At 62.2% G+C, this 18,775-nt stretch overlaps 1 protein-coding gene across 5 annotated transcripts; it reads left to right on the top strand.

The window, feature by feature from the left end:
• The first annotated feature begins 3,060 nt into the window (after nt 1–3,060).
• ANKRD13B (ankyrin repeat domain 13B) lies at nt 3,061–18,748 on the top strand. Of its 5 annotated transcripts, none has more exons than XM_036408461.2 (15): nt 3,061–3,262; nt 10,283–10,418; nt 10,511–10,635; nt 10,717–10,762; nt 11,388–11,531; nt 11,617–11,806; nt 11,882–11,948; nt 13,575–13,656; nt 14,551–14,615; nt 14,829–14,959; nt 15,094–15,251; nt 15,363–15,515; nt 16,682–16,831; nt 16,919–16,995; nt 17,428–18,748. In XM_036408461.2, the coding sequence occupies exons 1-15, from the start codon at nt 3,149–3,151 to the stop codon at nt 17,680–17,682; spliced, it is 1,893 nt and encodes a 630-aa protein (XP_036264354.1). In that variant the 5' UTR covers nt 3,061–3,148; the 3' UTR covers nt 17,683–18,748. The 5 variants fall into 5 exon arrangements, with proteins under 5 accessions (XP_036264354.1, XP_036264352.1, XP_036264353.1 ...); XM_036408459.2 differs by having other exon boundaries at nt 17,389–18,748; XM_036408460.2 differs by having other exon boundaries at nt 3,062–3,262; nt 16,682–16,845; nt 17,389–18,748.
• Nucleotides 18,749–18,775: the final 27 nt, after the last annotated feature.

Raw genomic sequence — 18,775 nt, 5'->3', positions numbered from 1 at the left:
CAGCCTTTCTTCCTGGAATTCACACGGAGACATGGGGGGGAGGCGAAGGGTTTCGGGGTGGGATGGGGGGGGGTAGGGAGCAAAGGTCAGACTGCACGTGGGTGAACCGGTGCACTGAGCATGCTCCCTCAAACACGTGTGCCTCCCTTGCACCAGCCCCCATCCCTGCAGCAGCAAAAGGCCAGAGCATCTTGCTTGTGGGGAGGGGTCCAGGGTGCCCAAGACCAGGCCTGGGGGTCAGGTCAGTAGTGACGCGATTAAGGGAGAGTTCCCAAGCGGCAGGGAACCAGGGTGAGGGGTGAGGGGTGGGGAGAGTCCCAGCGCGGGATACAGAGTTGAGCCATTTTATCCCAGCGGCGCCAGAGCAGCAGTGACTTGTGGGTGGACAGTCTGCTTCCCGGGGGGAGACAAAGTAATGCTCATGAGTCACACGGCCCGAAATATACGCAAAGCTGCCTCCATCGCCTTTTTGCTGCAGCCGCAGATTGACAAGTTTGTTTGAAATAGCGATCCGCGGGGATATTTTTATAATCACACCTTTAAAAAAAAATCCTTGCAGGCCTCCTTCCCCCCCACAGCCAGCGGCTGGCTGGCGGGGTTTCTGTAAGCAAGGATATATACCTCGAGGGTTAGAGGTGGGGGATGGAGCACCCACCACCTGCCATCCAGGGCCGCACCCTCACCCAGAAGCTAGTCCATGGGCTCGGTGACCCCAGCCCAATGGAAGCAGCAGCCTGGCCGCCCAAACCGGCACACAGCCCACCACCAACGGCCGTCTGTCCCTCCAACAGACCGCCCCCCCAGCTGTGGAATTTCATGTATTAAATGCCGAGGCGGCTGCTGGCAGCTCTGTCGGTTGGCTGTCTTTGTTTCTTTGCTCTGTGGGCGAGTCTCGAGCACGTGGCAGCCCAGCCGGAGCTCGCAGGTTGGAGGAAAAGCGACTTGGGCTTAGTGTCTGTGTATGGCTGCCTTTGCAAAGAGAGAGTCGGATGCCTGGGGGATAGTGCCCCCACGCCCCCGACCCCCCAACCCAGGCTGAGCTCTCTTCGAAGATTTTTCAGGGGGAAATTTACGATTCAGCAGGTTGCCCCAGGACTACCTGGGAGGGGCCCAGGCGCAGACCCACTCTGCAAACTTTGTTCCGGAAGCCTCCCACCGCCGGGACCCCGCCACAGCCCTGGGCCTGGGGCTAGGGATAAAGAGTTCAGGATTTTCTTCTGGAGATGTCGTCACCTCAGGAAAAAGAACAGTTAAAGAGAAATCACACACAAGGTTCCAAAAATAATTTAATAAGGAAAACGTACAGGCATTCTCCCGGCCACTCCTAGCGGTACCCCCCTCCCCCTCCAGCCCCCTCCTCAACTCAGGCTGCAGCCACGACGCTCTGCTGCCCCCTCGTGGCAGAGTTGGGCAGTGGTCCCCGGCAGCCAGAGACACCAGCGGCTGCTGGCTGCTCCCAGGCTGGAGAAAGGGGCGAGGCCGCCTGCTCTTCCCTCATCCTGCCCCGCCCCCCCCCCCCCCCCCCCCCCCGGGCCTGGCACCGCAGGGTGTGGAGGAGGGAGGGGAGAAGACCACAGAGTAACCTGAGCGAGGTGCGGAGAGTTTGCAAGCTTTCGCTAGCACCCTCCCACAGGAACACTTCCTGGAGTGTTCTAAGTAGGGCTGGTGTGGAATTCCTTCTTCCCATCTGGTTCTAAGGTGGCCTCCCCAAGGCATTGTGCCTGGTCCCTGCCACACCTGTCTCAGTTCCGCCTGGCTGGGAGAGGGATGCTCCGCTGGCAGACCCCCTCTTTAAGTCACCCCAGGAGGTAGTTTCCGGTCTTATGTTAGAGAGGAGTGGTTTGAGAAACCAGACTATCTAAGCAGGTTGCTTAAGGTCAGGCAGTTGGTAAGGAGGAATTCTAACTCGAGTCTCTAACATCCCAGTCCCTCTGCCCTCCAAGGACTGGACCAAGCCTCTAGGTTCTCCCCACAGAGGCCAAATTCACGTCTACCCCAGCACCTGCAGGACCCTTCTGGCAGGACCGCCCTGCCCTGGGGTTATTTAGGAAGGTGACCGGCTCTGGAATCAGCCACTTTCTCTCCTGAGGGGACACACAGGAGGGGTGGAGGTGGGGAGCTGCCACCTGCTGCTCTCTCTGCCCAGCCCCACTCTGGTCCTTGCAGAGGACGGCGTATGGGGAAGGGGGGGGGGGCTGTCCTCGCAGCCTGACTGGACATTCTCTTTCCAATGTCAAATGTGGAACATGGAGTTTAATTTTATAAAAGGGCAGGGAAGACTCCTATATAATAATGCAGGCGTCAGACCCCTGATTGCTCCAATGATCATTGGTACCAAAGTCCCTTACCTTTTCCGGAGTCCCAACCAGTCACTCTTCAGAGGATCTGGATCCTTTTTCACCTTCCACTGGGATCCAAACTCAATCCTGAAGGCCACACCTTCCCACACCTCCCAATGCTGAAGCGAGGCCTGTATCCCTTTCTCTCCCCATCAAAAGACAAAATGCCAGCGGCTGGGGCGCAACCTGGCGTCAGGACGCTGCCTGCGTTTCGGCCAGGCCTGCCTCCTTCCCCGCGCTTTTACGGGATGAGGGGGAGAGAGTGCGGGGCACTCCCCGGACACTCGCCACCCCCAGTTCCACAAGGCGGACTACAAGCCCCAGCATGCTGCGGGGCCGCGCTATAACCAGCCCTGTCTGGAGCACCCAGCTCCCCCTCCCTTCTCCCCCGCATCCCCGCATCCCTCGCAGCCGCTCCGGCAGAGGGCCGGGCTATGCGGCTGCGGGAGGCCGGGGGCTGTGGGCGCGCGTCCCGGCGGCGGCGGCGTCCCCGGGGCCCGGCGCCCTGTGCGCCCCCGCGCCCGCTCCCCTCGCCAAGCGGCGTCTTTGTGTGCGGGGGTGCGGGAGACAGGGCGCGAGTCCGCGCCGCCAGAGCCGCTCCCTCTCCCTCTCCCTCCCCCTCCTCCTCCCCGGACGGGGGGGCCTCTCCGCGCCGCCCGCCTCCACCCGCCGGCGCCGCTCGCACATGCCCGCGCCGCAGCCTCGCCCGCAGGCAGCGCCGGCCCCGCGCCCCGCGGCCCCGCGCCCCGGCCCCGGCGCCGTCCCTCCTCCCGGGCCGGGCGCCGCGGCCCCGGCATGAGGAGCGGGCGATGCTCCCCGCCGCCGCCGCCGCCGGGAAGGGGCCGGAGGGCAGGTACCCGCTGCACTACCTGGTGTGGCACAACCGCCACCGCGAGCTGGAGGGGGAGCTCCGCGCCGGCCAGGTGAGCCGCCGGCGGAGGGAGCGGCGGGGGCCCGCGGCCGGCACGCCCGCCGCCCGCCCGGCGTGGGGAGGGGGCGCGGCCGGCCCGCCTCCCGGCGAGTTCGCGGCGCCTCTTTGTTCCAGCCGCGGCGGCCGGGAGGCGGGGGCTGCCCGGCGCCCGCGCCCCTCCGCCGGGGACGGGCGCCCCGCACGTGTCCCGGACCTTCCCAGCTGGGGTGGGGGGCACCGTGCTCCTCCTTCGCCCAGGCAGGGAGGACTCCGGGAGGGGCTGCCGGCTCAGCCCATGTTCCATGTGGTGGAGAATCCGCCCCGCTCAGCTACCTCCCTCCGGGGGAGTATGCGGAGGTGGGCAAGGCGGGGAGGGGGGGGTTGTGTGTCCATAAGCCCAGGGTCAGAGAATAGGCTGTGTGACACTCCCTGGCACCAGCCCCACCCAGTGCCCTCTGCCCTCACGGGGAGTGCTTATCTTTTCTCGGGCTGGGCAGAGCCCCTGGATCCCTCAGACCCCAGGACCGGCTTGGTAATAGGGTGTTGGAGAAAGAGAGACCGTTTGGGGAAGCCCTGAGCTGAAAGGTGCTCTCCTGCCCTTTGGTGCTGGGCCTGGCTCCTAGGTTCGAAGGAAGCTGGGAGCCACGGGCCACCGGGAAGATCTGAGGTTCTGCACACACAGCAGGCTCCCTGGTTCTTGCAAGTCAGTGAGCACAGATGGGTCAGCCAGCTTTTGCTCCACAGTGGCTTCCAAGAATGTGGGGTCTCCTGGTCATTCTCCAGGAGGCAGGCAGGCAGGCAGGCAGGCACAGGTCACACGTGGTTCCCAACTCCCCCTCTGGCCCCCCAGGCTTCACGTAGGCACTGGGCAGGGCCGTCCCCCTTCGCAGGGGGAAGCAGGAGCCGGAGCTGGGCCCTGCCTGCCCCGGTGGCCTCCTCCGAGGCCTGCAGACTGGGCCGCAGCCCTGGGGCCGTGGGCTGGGAGTGGTTTGCCCAGGAGTTGACCCCTCTGGGTGCCGCTTCCTGAGTCACAGGGAGTTCAGTCTGCACAGCTGCCTGCTTCCTGAGGCAGGAGGAGGGCATCGCCAGACAGCGAAGCAGGCGGAGGTCCCAGGGCGCCTCCGAAGCTGACCGCCGAGCCCCCCAGCCAGCTCCGCATCATGGCTGCCGAGCCGTCCCGGGAGATGTTGGGGTGACCTGAGCCTCCAAGTGTCTGGGCTGGTTGGGGTGTCCGCTCACACTTGACCTCCGTTCACACAGGGGTGCTGGAGCTTGCTCCTCAGACCATGCCCATGTTTGTCCATCCTCGAGGAGGTGGTTTTCAGCACACGGGCCTGGCACAGGGGGGCCAGAGGTGGACCCCGCTCCGGGGATGTGTGAACGGGGACGGTCAGTGTGATGTGCCGGGTGCTGAGCCGAGGACTGTCCGGTCCCTCCCGGCTCTCCCCTGCTCTGTCCCCCGAGGACAGAAGAAGACCAGTTTCTGACAGAGGTCACAGCTGGAGGGACTTAAGGCTGGCCGGAGAGGAACTTGCTGACGGGATGGTTGAGGGATGGTGGGTGGAAGAGTTGGTACACAGAATGCCTCAGTCACACTCCTTGACTGCAGAGGTGGGTGGTCTCATTTTTGCAGAGACTGGGCAGAGGCAAGAGGCCCCCGGAGTCCAGGCTCTTTCACCCAGGCCCCTCCGAGGAGGGTGCCTGGTCCAGCAGCCATCTTCCCCGGGGAGGCTGGGGCGGTGAGCTCCGGAGCCCGCTGTAGGGAGGGGTGGTTCGGGGCTGCTGTGCCTGTTCCTCTTTTCCTCCCCTCAGGCTGCCACAGACACCGGGCACCAGCCTCACCATCCCCGCCCCCACCTGCCCGGGTGAGGTAGTGTCTCCTGGAAATGGACACCACCTGCTCCGATCCAGGCAGGGGGAATATAGGGCACTGGTTGAGGTTAACCCGTGTTCAGCCACCGGGGAATCAGGCCAGTCCTCTCCTTGGCTCTGCGCGTGCCTCGAAGGGGAGTGCCAGTCAGTCTGGGAGGGAGAGGCCCCTGGCTGTGTCTTATCTTCGGGCCTGACCCAGAATGACACTTGCGTCCACATGTGCCCTGCTCAGTCCCCGGGGCCTCCGGCTCCCAGGGAGAGGGGAAGGTGCCCAGCCTACCGTGTCCTGCAGAAGGTGGGCCTGGGGGCAGCCACCCACCATCCTAAAGCCACCGCCAACTCCTGGCATTCCGGCCGGGAGGCCCTGGCCTCTGGTCCTCCTGGCACAAACCGTCACAGAACACAGCATCTGGGCTTCCCCGGCTGTCACCTGGCACAGCAACCTCTGCTTCATGCCGAGAAGCCCCGGGCGCAGAGGCCCTCCCGTGGGCAGGCTTGGCAATGCTGTCTGCCGGAGAGGGGGATGGGATGGGACGGCAGGCTCCAGAGCAAGTTCATGTGCTGTGCTCAGTCCCCACCCCCAGCTCCTTTGGGGGCTGGAAGCAGGGAGTGGTCGGGAGACGGGAGGTGCTGAGAGGGTGTATTTTGGTGAAGGGAAGGGTCCATGACCACCCCTCGCTGGCGCCCAGCAGCACATGGTTGCTGGGTGCCCGGCTTCCTGCTTTGCCGGGTTGGGAGGGGGCCGGGATGTGCCAGTTCCTTCTTGGCTGGCAGTCCTGAGGACGGCACAGCCAGCTGGCCATGGCCCTGGCTCTGGAGTCACCAGTCTCTGGAGTTCCCTGGGGGTGTGAGGGGGAGGCTGGCGTGTACGGCTCCCTGTGGGAGGGCGGAGGGGGCAGCATTCCTCCCCTGGCAACAGGCCCTCTGGAGAGGGCCAGGCTGTGCTTCTAGGGAAACATCTTTCTTCCTGGGGCTGCCTCCACCACGGGCTTCCTTCCTGCTCTCCCAGTGCATCCCTCTGACCTGGAGGCGGGGAGATGGGATTGCGGGGCCCCCAGATGCTCAGACGCTGCCCCTCCCAAGGTACCTATTGTGTTCCTGAGCACCTATGCCCCCCGTTCACCCTCCTCCCAAAGTGAGCATTCAGGTGTGGGCCATTGCCACAGCTCAGGGGAGAGAGCCACAAACCCCAGAAACCAGAAATCAATGTGTCTGGGCTGAGGGCGGGGCTGCGTGGGGCAGGATGGCGGAGGCGGGGTGAAGCGAGAGTTAGCAGGGGCCACCCCCACCTGCTCAGCCCAGCTTGAGGGAGCATCCTGCCTCCCTCCCCCCTGAGTGACTCAGACATACCTGTCCCTTCACCTCAGGGGCCGGCGGGAGGACTGGGAAGCAGTGACCGCACCAGACCCCCCTGTCCCCCTGGGACCGGAGGAGGGAGGGGGCCAGGGAAGAGAGAGAAAGACTGAGCAGGCCAGGCCTCACCCACGGGGCCCCGCTCCCTTCCTCTCCGGCACCCGCGCTCAGTCTGTGCATTTGGTGTGTCCTTGTAAGATTTCACCTAACAAAAGGATCCTGCTAATGCTAAACGAGTTGGAAAATACACCCTGCACCTGCGTGTGGATGTGAGGGGTGTGCATGTGCTGGTATGCTGGCAGCCATCACGCGTGTTACACATGAGTAGACACCTGTAGAGCCAGAGGGCGGCTGGCTCGAACGTGCTTGCACCCTTTGGGTACACACATACGCTGAGGGTGGAGGCAGGGGTGTGAGTGTGCATCCTCAGGGTGCGTGCACGTGCGAGTGTGTGTGCCTGAGGGGGGACCTCCCGGGAGCCCTGGCTCTTAAGCTGGAGAGACCCCTGCGGATGGCTCCGGCTGAGGCCTGCTGGGTTTCAGGGTTTCCATTCTCTCGGAGAGGAGCACGGTGTTGGGTTTCACGGGAAACCTTTTCATTCCAGCAATTAAATAGCTCCAGGCTTTGCTGGGGAAATTAATGAATTCTCCCGCCTGGGGCCGCTTCCCCTGTGAGGCTCTGCTGGGGCAGGTGGGGGCGTCTGTGGGGCTCGGTTGGGTACAGGCAGGGCCCTTGGAAAACAGCTGTGCCCTGGGGACGCTGGGGAGGGTGTGGGTAGATCTCTGAAGGGGTGGGAGGGAGGAGGGGCACCCTGCCCTGCAGGCACTGCCAGCCTCTCTCTGGAGCCTGGAACGGAGGCACCTGAGGGAGCAGGGGGCGGGCAGCGTCTGAAGCCCCGGGGCCAGGCTGGGTGTCCTGCCAGCTCCCTGGGGCCTTGTTAGCAGCAGCCTCTGGGGCAGGGCTGGTGAGATGGCTCTGGGTCTGTGGCCCCCCCCCCCCCCCCCCACCCCAGGGCTCAGGACCCCACCCGGGGCGGGGCCTTGAGGGTCCCATGCTCTCCCTCCTCCGCGGGGAGCTGGAGTGGAGGCGCAGGGGAGCCACTCACATTTCTGAGTCACAGCTTCGCGGGCCACAGGGGTCAGCCAGGGACACTTTTTGGAGGCTCCTGGTATATTTGAAAATGAAGAAATGCCAACACAGGTTAGAAAAAATAACATAAATAACTTAAAGTGCTTTCTTTTTGACAAAGGAGCTCCTATCTGTGTTCTAAAATCTTTAACTGTCGGTAGGAGGCTTATAATGGAAAGCAGAGGCCCTCCCTCCGCCTCTCCCACCTCGCACCTCATTCCCCAGAGGCGACCACCTTGTGTTATTCACCTCCACGATTATCAGCAGCATACTTCCGCAACTATCCCGTGGCTTATCCATCTCACCCTTTCTTTTTTCTTTTTTTCTTTAAAAAAAAAATAATTTTATTGATTTTTCACAGAGAGGAAGGGAGAGCGATAGAGAGCTAGAAACATCGATGAGAGAGAAACATTGACCAGCTGCCTTCTGCACACAACCCCACCACCACCACCACCTGGGGATGTGCCCGCAACCAATGCACATGCCCCTGACCGGAATTGAACCCGGGACCCCCCAGTCCACAGGCCGATGCTCCGTCCACTGAGTCAAACCAGTTTCGGCCATCTCACCCTTTATGGCCGTCCCCTCCCCATGTCCCTCAGGCTTAGTCATCTGTGTGCTGGTTGCACACGTGTTGGTTACACGCCAGTTACGGGCCATGGCTGCCTGGGACCTGGGCGTCCAGCGGTGAACAGAGCAGAGAGGGACCCTCCTTCTGTGGGGTTTACAGTTCAGGTCCTGGAGGCCATGAAAACAAACCAACCAACCAACCAGCGATTTCGTGTTGAAAGAGAACCAATGTGAGGTAAGGGTCAATGGCAGACAAATAGCACCTGTCACCGAGGCCGTGCTGTCGGCCAGGCCTCTCTGAGGAGGTGACATCAGCAGCGGCCTGAGTGGGAGATGGCTGCAGGGAAGGCCGGGGCGGGGAGTGCAGTTTGGAGGGAGCAGAGGCTGGGAGCGCATGAGTTCAAGGAGACGTCCCATCCTATGGGGTGGGAAGCCACCGGCAGGCTTTGAGCTAAAGGACCTGGGGGACGTTTCGAGGGACTCTGGCTGGGTCGCGTGGGGCCGGACCTGAGGCAGGAGTGGGGAGGGGGGTGGAGAGACCGGTGAGGAGATGGGACGCCTGAGGCAGATGGCAGCCCAAGGGGGTGACACTGAGAAGACCCTGGACCTGTTTTGAAGGGAGAGCTGCTAAGGTGAGGTTTTGCCAGTGGATTAGGTGTAAGAGGTGAGAGAAAAGGAAGAGAGACAGGGTTTGGAGGCTCTGCAGCCTGGAAAGGGAGTGAATGAGGCTGTTTCCTGCGGAGGGAGCACTGGGGCAGGTGCGGCTGTCCGGGAATGGCTGGCCGGAAGGAAGCCGGGCCGAGGGAGGTCATGGGGAGGCCACGCTGTCCCGTTCTGCTTTGTGAGTCCAAGGACCTTTTCCTATTTCTCTGAGGATGCAAATTGCTGTTTCCCTCCAAAAAAGTTTTCTTCTGTTTCCTGCGTTGACAGTGTTTCCTCTGGGTTTAAAAATCCATTTGCCTGTTTTGGTCTCTTTTATGTTGGCAGCTTTCCTCAAATGTCCAGTCACCCCTGCCTGTGGGGGCATATTTACTAGTAAGAATAGGGTAGTGCAGTTGGTTAGAACGTCATCTTAATACACCAAGGTTGTGGTGGGTTCGATCCCCGGTCAGGGCACATATAAGAAACCACCAACGGAAGCATAAATAAGTGGAACAACAAATCCATGTTTCTCTCTCTTAAATCAATTTGAAAAAGAAGAAGAATGGGGCTGTGGAGCTTACTGGTGCCTGGGTGCTCCTGGAAGGTGACTGGTGGCAAGCAGGCCTGCTTGCTGTAGGATTCCCAAGTGTCTGTACCCAGAGGCCTTTGTGTCTCCGGTTTCTCTGTTCTCCCGCTGGGGTGAAAGGGGGCGATCTGGCTGAGGCAGGGATGGGCCTGGGCTCTCACAGCCCTAGCCGATTTGGCTCAGTGGCTAGAGCATTGGCTTGTGGACTCAAGGGTCCTGGGTTCGATTCCAGTCAAGGGCACATGCCCTTCTGAGTTTCGGGCTTGATCCCTAGTAGGTGGCATGGAGGAGGCAGTCAATCAATGGTTATCTCTCATTGATGTTTCTCTCTCTCTCCCTCTCCCTTCCTCTCTGAATCAATAAAAAAATGTTTTAAAAAATGATAGTATTGATACATAGTATCCCACAGGTACCATGAACATATTCTTTCATTCCTATAATGTAATTCTGCCACTGTTTGCTAAATCTCAGCGATAGCGTCAAAGATGAAATTGGTGGCCCTTCCTGAGGTGGGCCTGGGCGCCTGGGATGTGTCCTGTCCCGGCGGCCCTGCTTGGCCCGCAGCCTCTCTAGTCTACCTGCCGGCCCAGGCTTACTCTCCACAGCAGCCCCCTGGGCGTGGGGGAGGAGACCTGTCAGGGGACCTAGTGGACAGGAAAGGAGGAAGGCCCTCCCTCTCTCAGAGCTACTTCCTGTCCAGTCCCGCAAGCCCCTCTCCACTCCCCTGGCCCCAGCTAACCGCGTCTGTCTTCCCATTGCTTCATGGGACGCGCAAGGCGGGTGGCAAGGTGGCTGCTGCCTTCTGAGAGGCTCTGGGTTCGGGAGGGGAGGAGGGGGCTGCTTTGGAAGTGACCAGGGCTTCGTCTTCACCTCCTTCTCCAGGTGGACATCGAGCAGCTGGACCCCCGTGGGCGGACTCCGCTGCACCTGGCCACCACGCTGGGGCACCTCGAGTGTGCCCGTGTGCTGCTGGCACACGGTGCAGATGTGGGCAGGGAGAATCGCAGCGGCTGGACAGGTGGGCACCCTGCCAACCCCAGGCCCCCAGCCAGGGTTTCCCCAGCATCGTATCCTCACCTCCGCCTCCGCCTCCCCCTGCCCCGCCCCCAGTGCTCCAGGAGGCTGTGAGCACGCGGGACCTGGAGCTGGTACAGCTGGTGCTGCGGTACCGGGACTACCAGCGGGTGGTGAAGCGGCTGGCGGGCATCCCCGTGCTCCTGGAGAAGCTCCGCAAGGTGAGGCCCCTCTCGGCCGCCCCGCGGAGGCGGGAGCCCGGTCTGCAGCGCAGGCCTCGCCACTCTCCTTTCACCCTCCAGGCGCAGGACTTCTACGTGGAGATGAAGTGGGAGTTCACGAGCTGGGGTAAGAGGGGCCGGTCGGGTCTCCCTGGGCCTCAGGGCCTTTGCACCTGCCGCTCCCCCGCCCGCTCTCCCCGTAGCTCTTGCCGTCGCTCCTCCTCTTTCGGTTCTCGGCTCAGGGCCACCAGCCGGGCCTTAGCGCACCGCCTCAGACACTGCCTCAATCCCCTTCTTATTATTTCCTCCTCTTTGCACTGAGTTGCTCATTTGTTTGTTACCTGTCACCCCTCGCTGGTAGGTAAGCTCCGAGATGGCAGGGGTCCTGTCTTGTTCAATGTTGTATCCCCGGTGACTGTGTACACAGTAGGTGTTTAATGAGTATCTGTTGGGAGACGGGTGAAGGATGGAGTGGATGGTGGGTATTAGGGACTGGGTGGTGGCTGACACAGGCCTGTCTCCGACCTCAGATTGCTCATGTCTGAGTGACTGTGGTCTATGTTTGGGGGGGTGGGGGGGCCCGCACACACTGGGGGGAGGTGGGGGGGGGGCCGCACACACTGGGGGGAGCAGTTTATCGCCTACCAGTTCCCTTATCCTTTCCTGGCCACACCTGGCCCCATGCCCGGACGTGGCCTTCGTTGGGTGAGTCTGGCAAATCGAAGCCATCTCTGACCCTCCCTCCCACCTAGTGCCCCTGGTGTCCAAGATCTGCCCCAGCGACACCTACCGAGTGTGGAAGAGCGGGCAGAACCTGCGGGTGGACACCACCCTGCTGGGCTTCGACCACATGACGTGGCAGCGAGGGAACCGCAGCTTCGTCTTCAGGGGCCAAGGTCAGGCCGGCAGGAGGCGGGCGGGTGGGGAGGCCGGAGGCAGCCCGGTGCTGCCCCTCACCTCCGTGCTGCCCCGCGGCCGCAGACACCAGCGCCGTGGTCATGGAGATCGACCACGACCGCCGGGTGGTGCACACGGAGACACTGGCGCTGGCCGGGCAGGACCGCGAGCTGCTGCTGGCTGCCGTCCAGCCCACGGAGGAGCAGGTGCTGAGCCGGCTGGCGGCGCCCGTGGTCACCACGCAGCTCGACACCAAGAACATCTCCTTTGAGAGGTGAGAGGGGTGGTCTCGGGGGCCTGGAGCCTGCCCGGTGGGCTGCCTCCTTACCTGGACGCTCTGACCCCGCAGGAACAAGACGGGCATCCTGGGCTGGCGCAGCGAGAAGACGGAGATGGTAAACGGGTACGAGGCCAAGGTGAGGCCCTGGAGCTCCCTGGGGCCAGACCCCGCCACACTCTCACCCACGGGGAGCCGGGCCAGGGTTTCCTGAACCTTCTCTCAGCCTCAGGGCTGCAGACGCTGGGCAGCACTGAGGGAAGGGCACCAGTGTAAGAGGCAGCTGAGGAGAATGGTCAGGGCTTATTGAGCACTTACTATTCTGACATCTTATATATATATGTATAGGTACACATGCACACATACATACATGTGTACGTATCACACAGGCATACACACGCGTGTGCTAATTTAATCCTCATAACAACCCCTTCCGGTTGGTACTATTACTAATCCCATTTTACAGATGATTTTTTTTAAAATTAGAAAATTATTTTATTATGAATAAGGCAAGTTATAAAAATTATTTTAATTATTATGGTCCAAAATAGATACAGACTTCTGCAAATTTTTTAAAAAATTAAATTATTATCTGTGTACATATTTTAACATTGCCCCCCCCCCCATACATACCCTCCCTCCCCAGAGTTTTGTGTCCATTGGTTGTACTTACATGCATGTATACAAGTCCTTTGGTTGATCTCTTATCTCCCCCAGATCTCCCTACCCTCCCCGCTGTAATTTTACAGTCTGCTTGTTGCTTTACTGTCTTTATATCTGACTTTTGGTTTGTCCGTTTATAATGTTCTTTAATATCTATAAATGAGTGAGGTCATGTGGTATTTCTCTTTCATTGACTGGCTGATTTCACTCAGCATGATGTTCTCTAGTTCTATCCAGGTTGCTGCAAATGATGAGAATTCCTTTTTTTATGGCAGCATAGTATTCCATTGTGTAGATGTACCACAGTTTTTTGATCCAATCATCTGCTGACGGGCACCTAGGCTGTTTCCATATTCTAGCTATTGTAGATTGTGCTGCTATGAACATAGGAGTGCATACAGATGATTATTGAACCCCTTCCACGGTTCAATAACCTTCACAACAGCTCTATGAAGTAGGATGTCAGCCCATCTAAGGAGGAGGAAAAGGAGGCTTGGGGAAGTTAAATGACCTGCACACAGTCACATAACTGTGAGTGACAGGTCAGGTTCAGACCCCGGCCACCTAACCCCACAGCCAGGCCCCTCTGGGACCCCACAGCCCCCACCAGGGCCACATGGTGCCACCGCTGAGCGAAGGGGCTGGCAGGTGCTACAGGGCTTGTGTTTTCCTCCTGGAGTCTCCTGGGTTCCGTAGGCTGGTCAGAGTCTCCGCGTTTTGTCCCCTCAGCCCTGCGCTTCCCACACTGAGGCATGTCCCCATCACACGGGCACTGTCGACTTTCTTGTCTCTTCAACTTAACCGTGAGCCCCAAGAGGGCCGGGACTATGTCTGGCTGTGCTTGTGCACCACGGTATCCCTGATGCCCGCCTCAGAGCCCGGCTCCCAAGGACTCCTCACAAAATGTTTGCTGAATGAATGAGAGAATGAATTACTGACCTCATATTGATAGATCTACTTGCTCAAAGGCCTGGGGTTAGGAGCAGACAGCTCCCCCGTCTCCTGCCCCAGGCCCTTCCTTGCAGGAAGAGTTCGGAAAGTCCTGGGGAGCCAGGGGCAGGGATACCAGTGGTCTGTGAGCCCTTTCTTCATCTCTCCCCAGGTGTACGGGGCATCCAATGTGGAACTCATCACCCGGACACGGACAGAGCATCTTTCAGAACAGCACAAGGGCAAGGTCAAAGGTAACGGGGTAGAGGCACGTGGGCGGCTGTGAGGAGCCGGCTGCCACGTGAACACCTCCATCAGCACCCCCTCTGACATCCTTGCAAAAGCCAGGATCGTCTATTCAGGCAAATAGGTTCCCACTCAAGGGCCGAGGCCTCATGGTTGGTAGTGGCTGCCTGCGTGCTGCCAAGGTGATTCCAAGGCATCATTTGGTTGGGCTCCGTGACCAGAGTCTGCATGGGGTTTGGGAAGGGAGAGAAGTGTCATGGCTGCCCTTTGTTGGTCCTTCCAGCCTAGTGGGACACACCCTAGGCAGAAAGTCCGGGCCACTGATTCCCTGTGCTTCTTGATGCTACACCTGACGTTCTGGGCATCATTTATGGCACATGTGTCAAACACAAGGCCCGCGGGCCAAATCCGTCCCGCCAGGCCTTGCAATGTGGCCGCACACGCTGCATCATGCACTCCGCTGTTTCCATCACGTGGACTGATAACCATTGCCCGGTTAGGCTGAGTGATTTGCCCTTCTCTGATGAGTTCGACACCCATTTTGGTGTCCACAGACAATTCCACAGGAGAACAAGTGAATATGGAGGTGCCTGAAAGAAAACATACATACACATGTATATTCCAGAACTGCTCACCAAACGCAGGTATTTGTGTCCAGTGCCATCGACTGGAGGGTGACGCTGGAAGTTTACCCTGAGCCCGAGGCCTGCTTTTTCTGCCGGCTGTAGAGATAGTGGTCCTGGCCCCGCCCCTGGCGTTCCCAGCCCCTTCAGAGGAAGGTGCCCGGATGTTGGTGTGGACAAGCAGCCGCCCCGCCCCCAGGGGTCATCCTCCTGCCTCGGACTTGGGTGCTTTGACTTCCGAGGGCTGCGGTGTCCTCCAGGATGCCACCTTTCTCACAGGTTGCAAGACACCGCTGCAGTCCTTCCTGGGAATTGCCGAGCAGCATGGGGGCCCCCAAAACGGGGTGAGTGTGGGCCAGGGCGGGGCGCTGGTGGAAAGGTACGGATGTGGCTCGGGAGAAGGCCCGGAAGGTGTCCTCTTGGCATGCCTGTGAGGACCTCTCCCACGATGCCCAAAAACTCAGTGGCAGTGGGGGTGGCTCCAGGCCTGGGATACAAACGGCTGGGCTGGCATCCAGGGCTGAGAAGGACTCACGGGCCCTCCCCGTGCGGTGCAGACCCTCATCACCCAGACTCTGAGCCGAGCCAACCCCACTGCCATCACCGCGGACGAGTACTTCAACCCCAACTTTGAGCTTGGCAACCGTGACATGGGCCGCCCCATGGAACTGACCACCAAGACACAGAAGTGAGGCCCCCGGCTGGCACTAGGGGGGGTGGGCAGGGCAGGATGGGGGGGGGGGCAGGGGCTTTCTGGAGCATCAGGTTCCAGGAGCATCATTTCTACAATGTCCCTCATCCCTTGGGACCCTGGGGGGGCAGGTTCAAGGCCAAGCTGTGGCTTTGTGAGGAGCACCCCCTGTCCCTGTGTGAGCAGGTAGCTCCCATCATCGACCTCATGGCTGTGAGCAACGCGCTTTTCGCCAAGCTCCGGGATTTCATTACCCTGCGCCTGCCTCCTGGCTTCCCGGTCAAGATCGGTGAGTCCCGGGCCCACTGTGGTGGGGCTGGGTGGGTGTAGAGGAGGGAGAGGGGGCAGTCTACAGTGTGAGGGGGTGGGTGGTGGCACCTGATGGTTTCCTCATCCTCAGAAATCCCGATCTTCCACATCCTCAACGCCCGCATCACCTTCGGGAACCTCAACGGCTGCGACGAGCCCGTGCCTTCCGTGCGGGGCAGCCCGGGCAGCGAGACCCCTTCCCCTGGCAGCGACTCCTCCAGCGTCAGCAGCTCCAGTTCCACAAGTGAGCGCTGCCCCCCTGAGCTCGCCCTGCCCCCCTGAGCTCGCCCTGCCCCTCTGAGCTCACCCTGCCCCCCCTGAGCTCGCCCTGCCCCTCTGAGCTCGCCCTGCCCCTCTGAGCTGGCCCTGTCCCCCCTGAGCTCGCCCTGCCCCCCCTGAGCTCGCCCTGCCCCTCTGAGCTCGCCCTGCCCCCCCTGAGCTCGCCCTGCCCCTCTGAGCTCGCCCTGCCCCTCTGAGCTCGCCCTGCCCTCCCTGAGCTCGCCCTGCCCCCCTGAGCTCGCCCTTCCCTTCTGAGCTCACCCTGTGCCCTCTGAGCTCACCCCGCCCCTCTGAGCTCGCCCCGCCCCTCTGAGCTCGCCCTGTCCCCCCTGAGCTCGCCCTGTCCCCCCTGAGCTCGCCCTGTCCCCCCTGAGCTCGCCCTTCCCCTCTGAGCTCGCCCTTCCCCTTTGAGCTCACCCCGCCCCCCTGAGCTCACCCCGCCCCCCTGAGCTCACCCCGCCCCCCTGAGCTCACCCCGCCACTCTGAGCTCGCCCTTCCCCCCTGAGCTCGCCCTGCCCCTGAGCTCGCCCTGCCCCCCCCAGCTCGCCCTGCCCCCCCCAGCTCACCCTGCCCCCCCCCAACCCCCCCCCCGAGCTCGCCCTGCCCCCATGAGCTCACCCTGCACCCTGAGCTCGCCCCGCCCCTCTGAGCTCGCCCCGCCCCTCTGAGCTCGCCCCGCCCCCTGAGCTCGCCCTGCCCCCATGAGCTCACCCCGCCCCCCTGAGCTCACCCCGCCCCCCTGAGCTCGCCCTGCCCCTCTGAGCTCGCCCTGCCCCTCTGAGCTCACCCTGCCCCCCCTGAGCTCGCCCTGCCCCTCTGAGCTCACCCCGCCCCCCTGAGCTCACCCCGCCCCCTGAGCTCGCCCCGCCCCCTGAGCTCGCCCCGCCCCCCTGAGCTCACCCCCGCCCCCTCTGAGCTCACCCCGCCCCCCTGAGCTCGCCCCGCCCCCCTGAGCTCGCCCTTCCCCCCTGAGCTCGCCCTGCCCCCCCCCCTCCCCCGAGCTCGCCCTGCCCCCATGAGCTCACCCTGCACCCTGAGCTCGCCCTGCCCCTCTGAGCTCGCCCGCCAGCCCCCTGTCCAGAGCCCTCTTCCCCTCCCTGGGAGCCACTCTGACCTCAGCCTGCCCTCAGCCTCCTGCCGTGGATGCGAGATCTCTCCCGCCTTGTTCGAGGCCCCGCGAGGCTACAGCGTGCTGGGGGGCCAGCGGGAGGCAGTGAGCCATGACGACGACGACGACCTCCTGCAGTTCGCCATCCAGCAGAGCCTGCTTGAGGCAGGCAGTGAGTACGACCAGGTTCGTGCCCTGGGACCAGGGGCCACTTGCCTGCGGTGCCGCCGTAGCCGACCGGCCCCGCCTCTCCCGCCAGGTCACCATCTGGGAGGCGCTGACCAACAGCAAGCCGGGCACTCACCCCATGTCCTGCGAGGGCCGCCGACAGGACAGGTCAGTGTCCACCAGGATTTGGAGATGCCCCCTCCCCCCTTCCTCTATCCCCCCCCAGAACACCCCAACACCCTGTCACAGTGGGTGAGGACACTGCTCACCCAACAGCCCCTCCGGCCCAGAGGAACCTCTGGAATCAAAGTGGTTTCTACCACACCCTTTTCTGGCCCTGCGGGTGGGTGAGCAGAACTCCTCATGGCCTCCGGACCCTCCCCGGGCCAGATGTCAGGGCCAGGGTTCGAGAAGATGCCCACACGCGCTGGCTGCTGCCCCTGGGAGGATGGGCTTTGCAGGGACTGGGATGTGTGTGCCACGCCCGGCGGGAGCCAGGGAGGTGGGCAGGGCTGCTTGGTCCCGGGCCTCCACACTGGCTCCCGACCCGCTGGCCCGCAGTTGCGCCCGGAGCCCTGGATGTGTCGTCCTTGCCCCCAGGAGCGACCCGCCCACCCCGCAGCACCAGCCCGCCACCCCCACGGCGGCGCCCGGCCCCCGGCCCGGCCCCGGCCCCGGCTGCCGCGTGTTCCCGAGCTACGACGAGCAGCTGCGGCTGGCCATGGAGCTGTCGGCGCGGGAGCAGGAGGAGCGGCGGCGCCGGGCGCGCCAGGAGGAGGAGGAGCTGGAGCGGATCCTGAGGCTCTCGCTGACCGAGCAGTAGTGCCGCTGCCCGGCCTCGGCCACGCCACGTGAGCCCCGCGGAGTGGCTGGAGGCCAGGGCCACCGCCTCAGGGGCGCAGGGAGGCACAGGCACTGGACCAGGAGGGGGTCGGCACGGCCCCGGGGTACCTTTCCTGGCCGGGCCAGGAAGCAGCTGGCTTGGCCCGGTCCCCCTGCTTGGCTGAAACTGACCCTCAGCCCTCTCCCCCGCCCAAGGGCAGAGCCAGGCGGCCCTGAGCGGGAGGCCGGTCCTCAGAGGAGCAGCGTCCCCTTCCCTGCTCCTGGCTGGCCTCCCTGCTGCCTGCTCACCGACCCACCCCGGACACTGCCCGTGAAGCCTTTGCATTTCCGCTCTTCGCCCCTGGGGGCAGCTGAGCTCCCCAAGTGCTGTGCTGCTGCTTTGTTCCGGCCGCAAACCAGCACGTCTAGGGCCCAGCCCCTCCCCCACTCCAGCATTTCAGCGTCAAGTGCACTTAGCGGGGTGCCCAGCTCCCCCAGCCCTCACACCCCTCCCAGGTCTCAGGGTGGTCCCAGCTTCCATGTGGGCGGCCAGAGGTTGGAGACCCCTTTCCCCAAGACATTTTTTTTTTTGTGATCAGGAGGGTGCCCACCGTGGCCCCCCACACCTGGGTGAGCCTGGCTCCCACATGATTTTTTTTGTCAAATGGGAGACATATTGGGCTGGGGGCAAGCTCTAGACCCTACACTCGACTGGATACAGAGGGGTTGCCCGAGGCCCTGGCATCACCACCCACCCCTTCCCACCAGCTGCTGCTAGCCCTCTGTGGTTGTGCGTCCCACCTGCCCCTGCCCAGGGGCTGATTCTAAAACCCTTCATCCAATGGTGCTAACCCCCGGCTCTCCCCAGCCCCACCCCACCCACCAAGAGAAGCACAGACCCTGCCGGGGGCAGGGGCCCACGGCACACCCTAGCCCGGATTCTCTCTGATGGGGCTGCCCTGGGTCAGCCGGGAGGTTCAGAAGGGACACAAAGGGATGGAAAGAAAGAACAAAGAGAAACGGTTCCTCTTACCCCCTCCCTGATGCCAGGGGCACCAGACTGATTCTGAGGCACAAATTAAAGAGGCTTCAAACCTGAGGCTTTTCCTATCTGCCTTCACTGGGA

Source organism: Pipistrellus kuhlii, unplaced genomic scaffold (genome assembly GCF_014108245.1).
Source record: "Pipistrellus kuhlii isolate mPipKuh1 unplaced genomic scaffold, mPipKuh1.p scaffold_m20_p_39, whole genome shotgun sequence".
NCBI classification, from domain to species: Eukaryota; Metazoa; Chordata; class Mammalia; order Chiroptera; family Vespertilionidae; genus Pipistrellus; species Pipistrellus kuhlii.
Note: the sequence above shows the minus strand (reverse complement) of the source record. Positions and strands in the feature narration are given on the sequence as shown.

What these genes read in the sequence shown, in the direction of transcription:
- ANKRD13B (XM_036408459.2), top strand. Translation starts at nt 3,149, where the DNA reads ATGCTCCCCGCCGCCGCCGCCGCCGGGAAGGGGCCGGAGGGCAGGTAC. An exon ending in TAAACGGGTACGAGGCCAAG is followed by an intron (nt 11,949 to 13,574) that starts GTGAGGCCCTGG and finishes ATCTCTCCCCAG; the next exon opens with GTGTACGGGGCATCCAATGT. An exon ending in CTGACCACCAAGACACAGAA is followed by an intron (nt 14,960 to 15,093) that starts GTGAGGCCCCCG and finishes CTGGGGGGGCAG; the next exon opens with GTTCAAGGCCAAGCTGTGGC.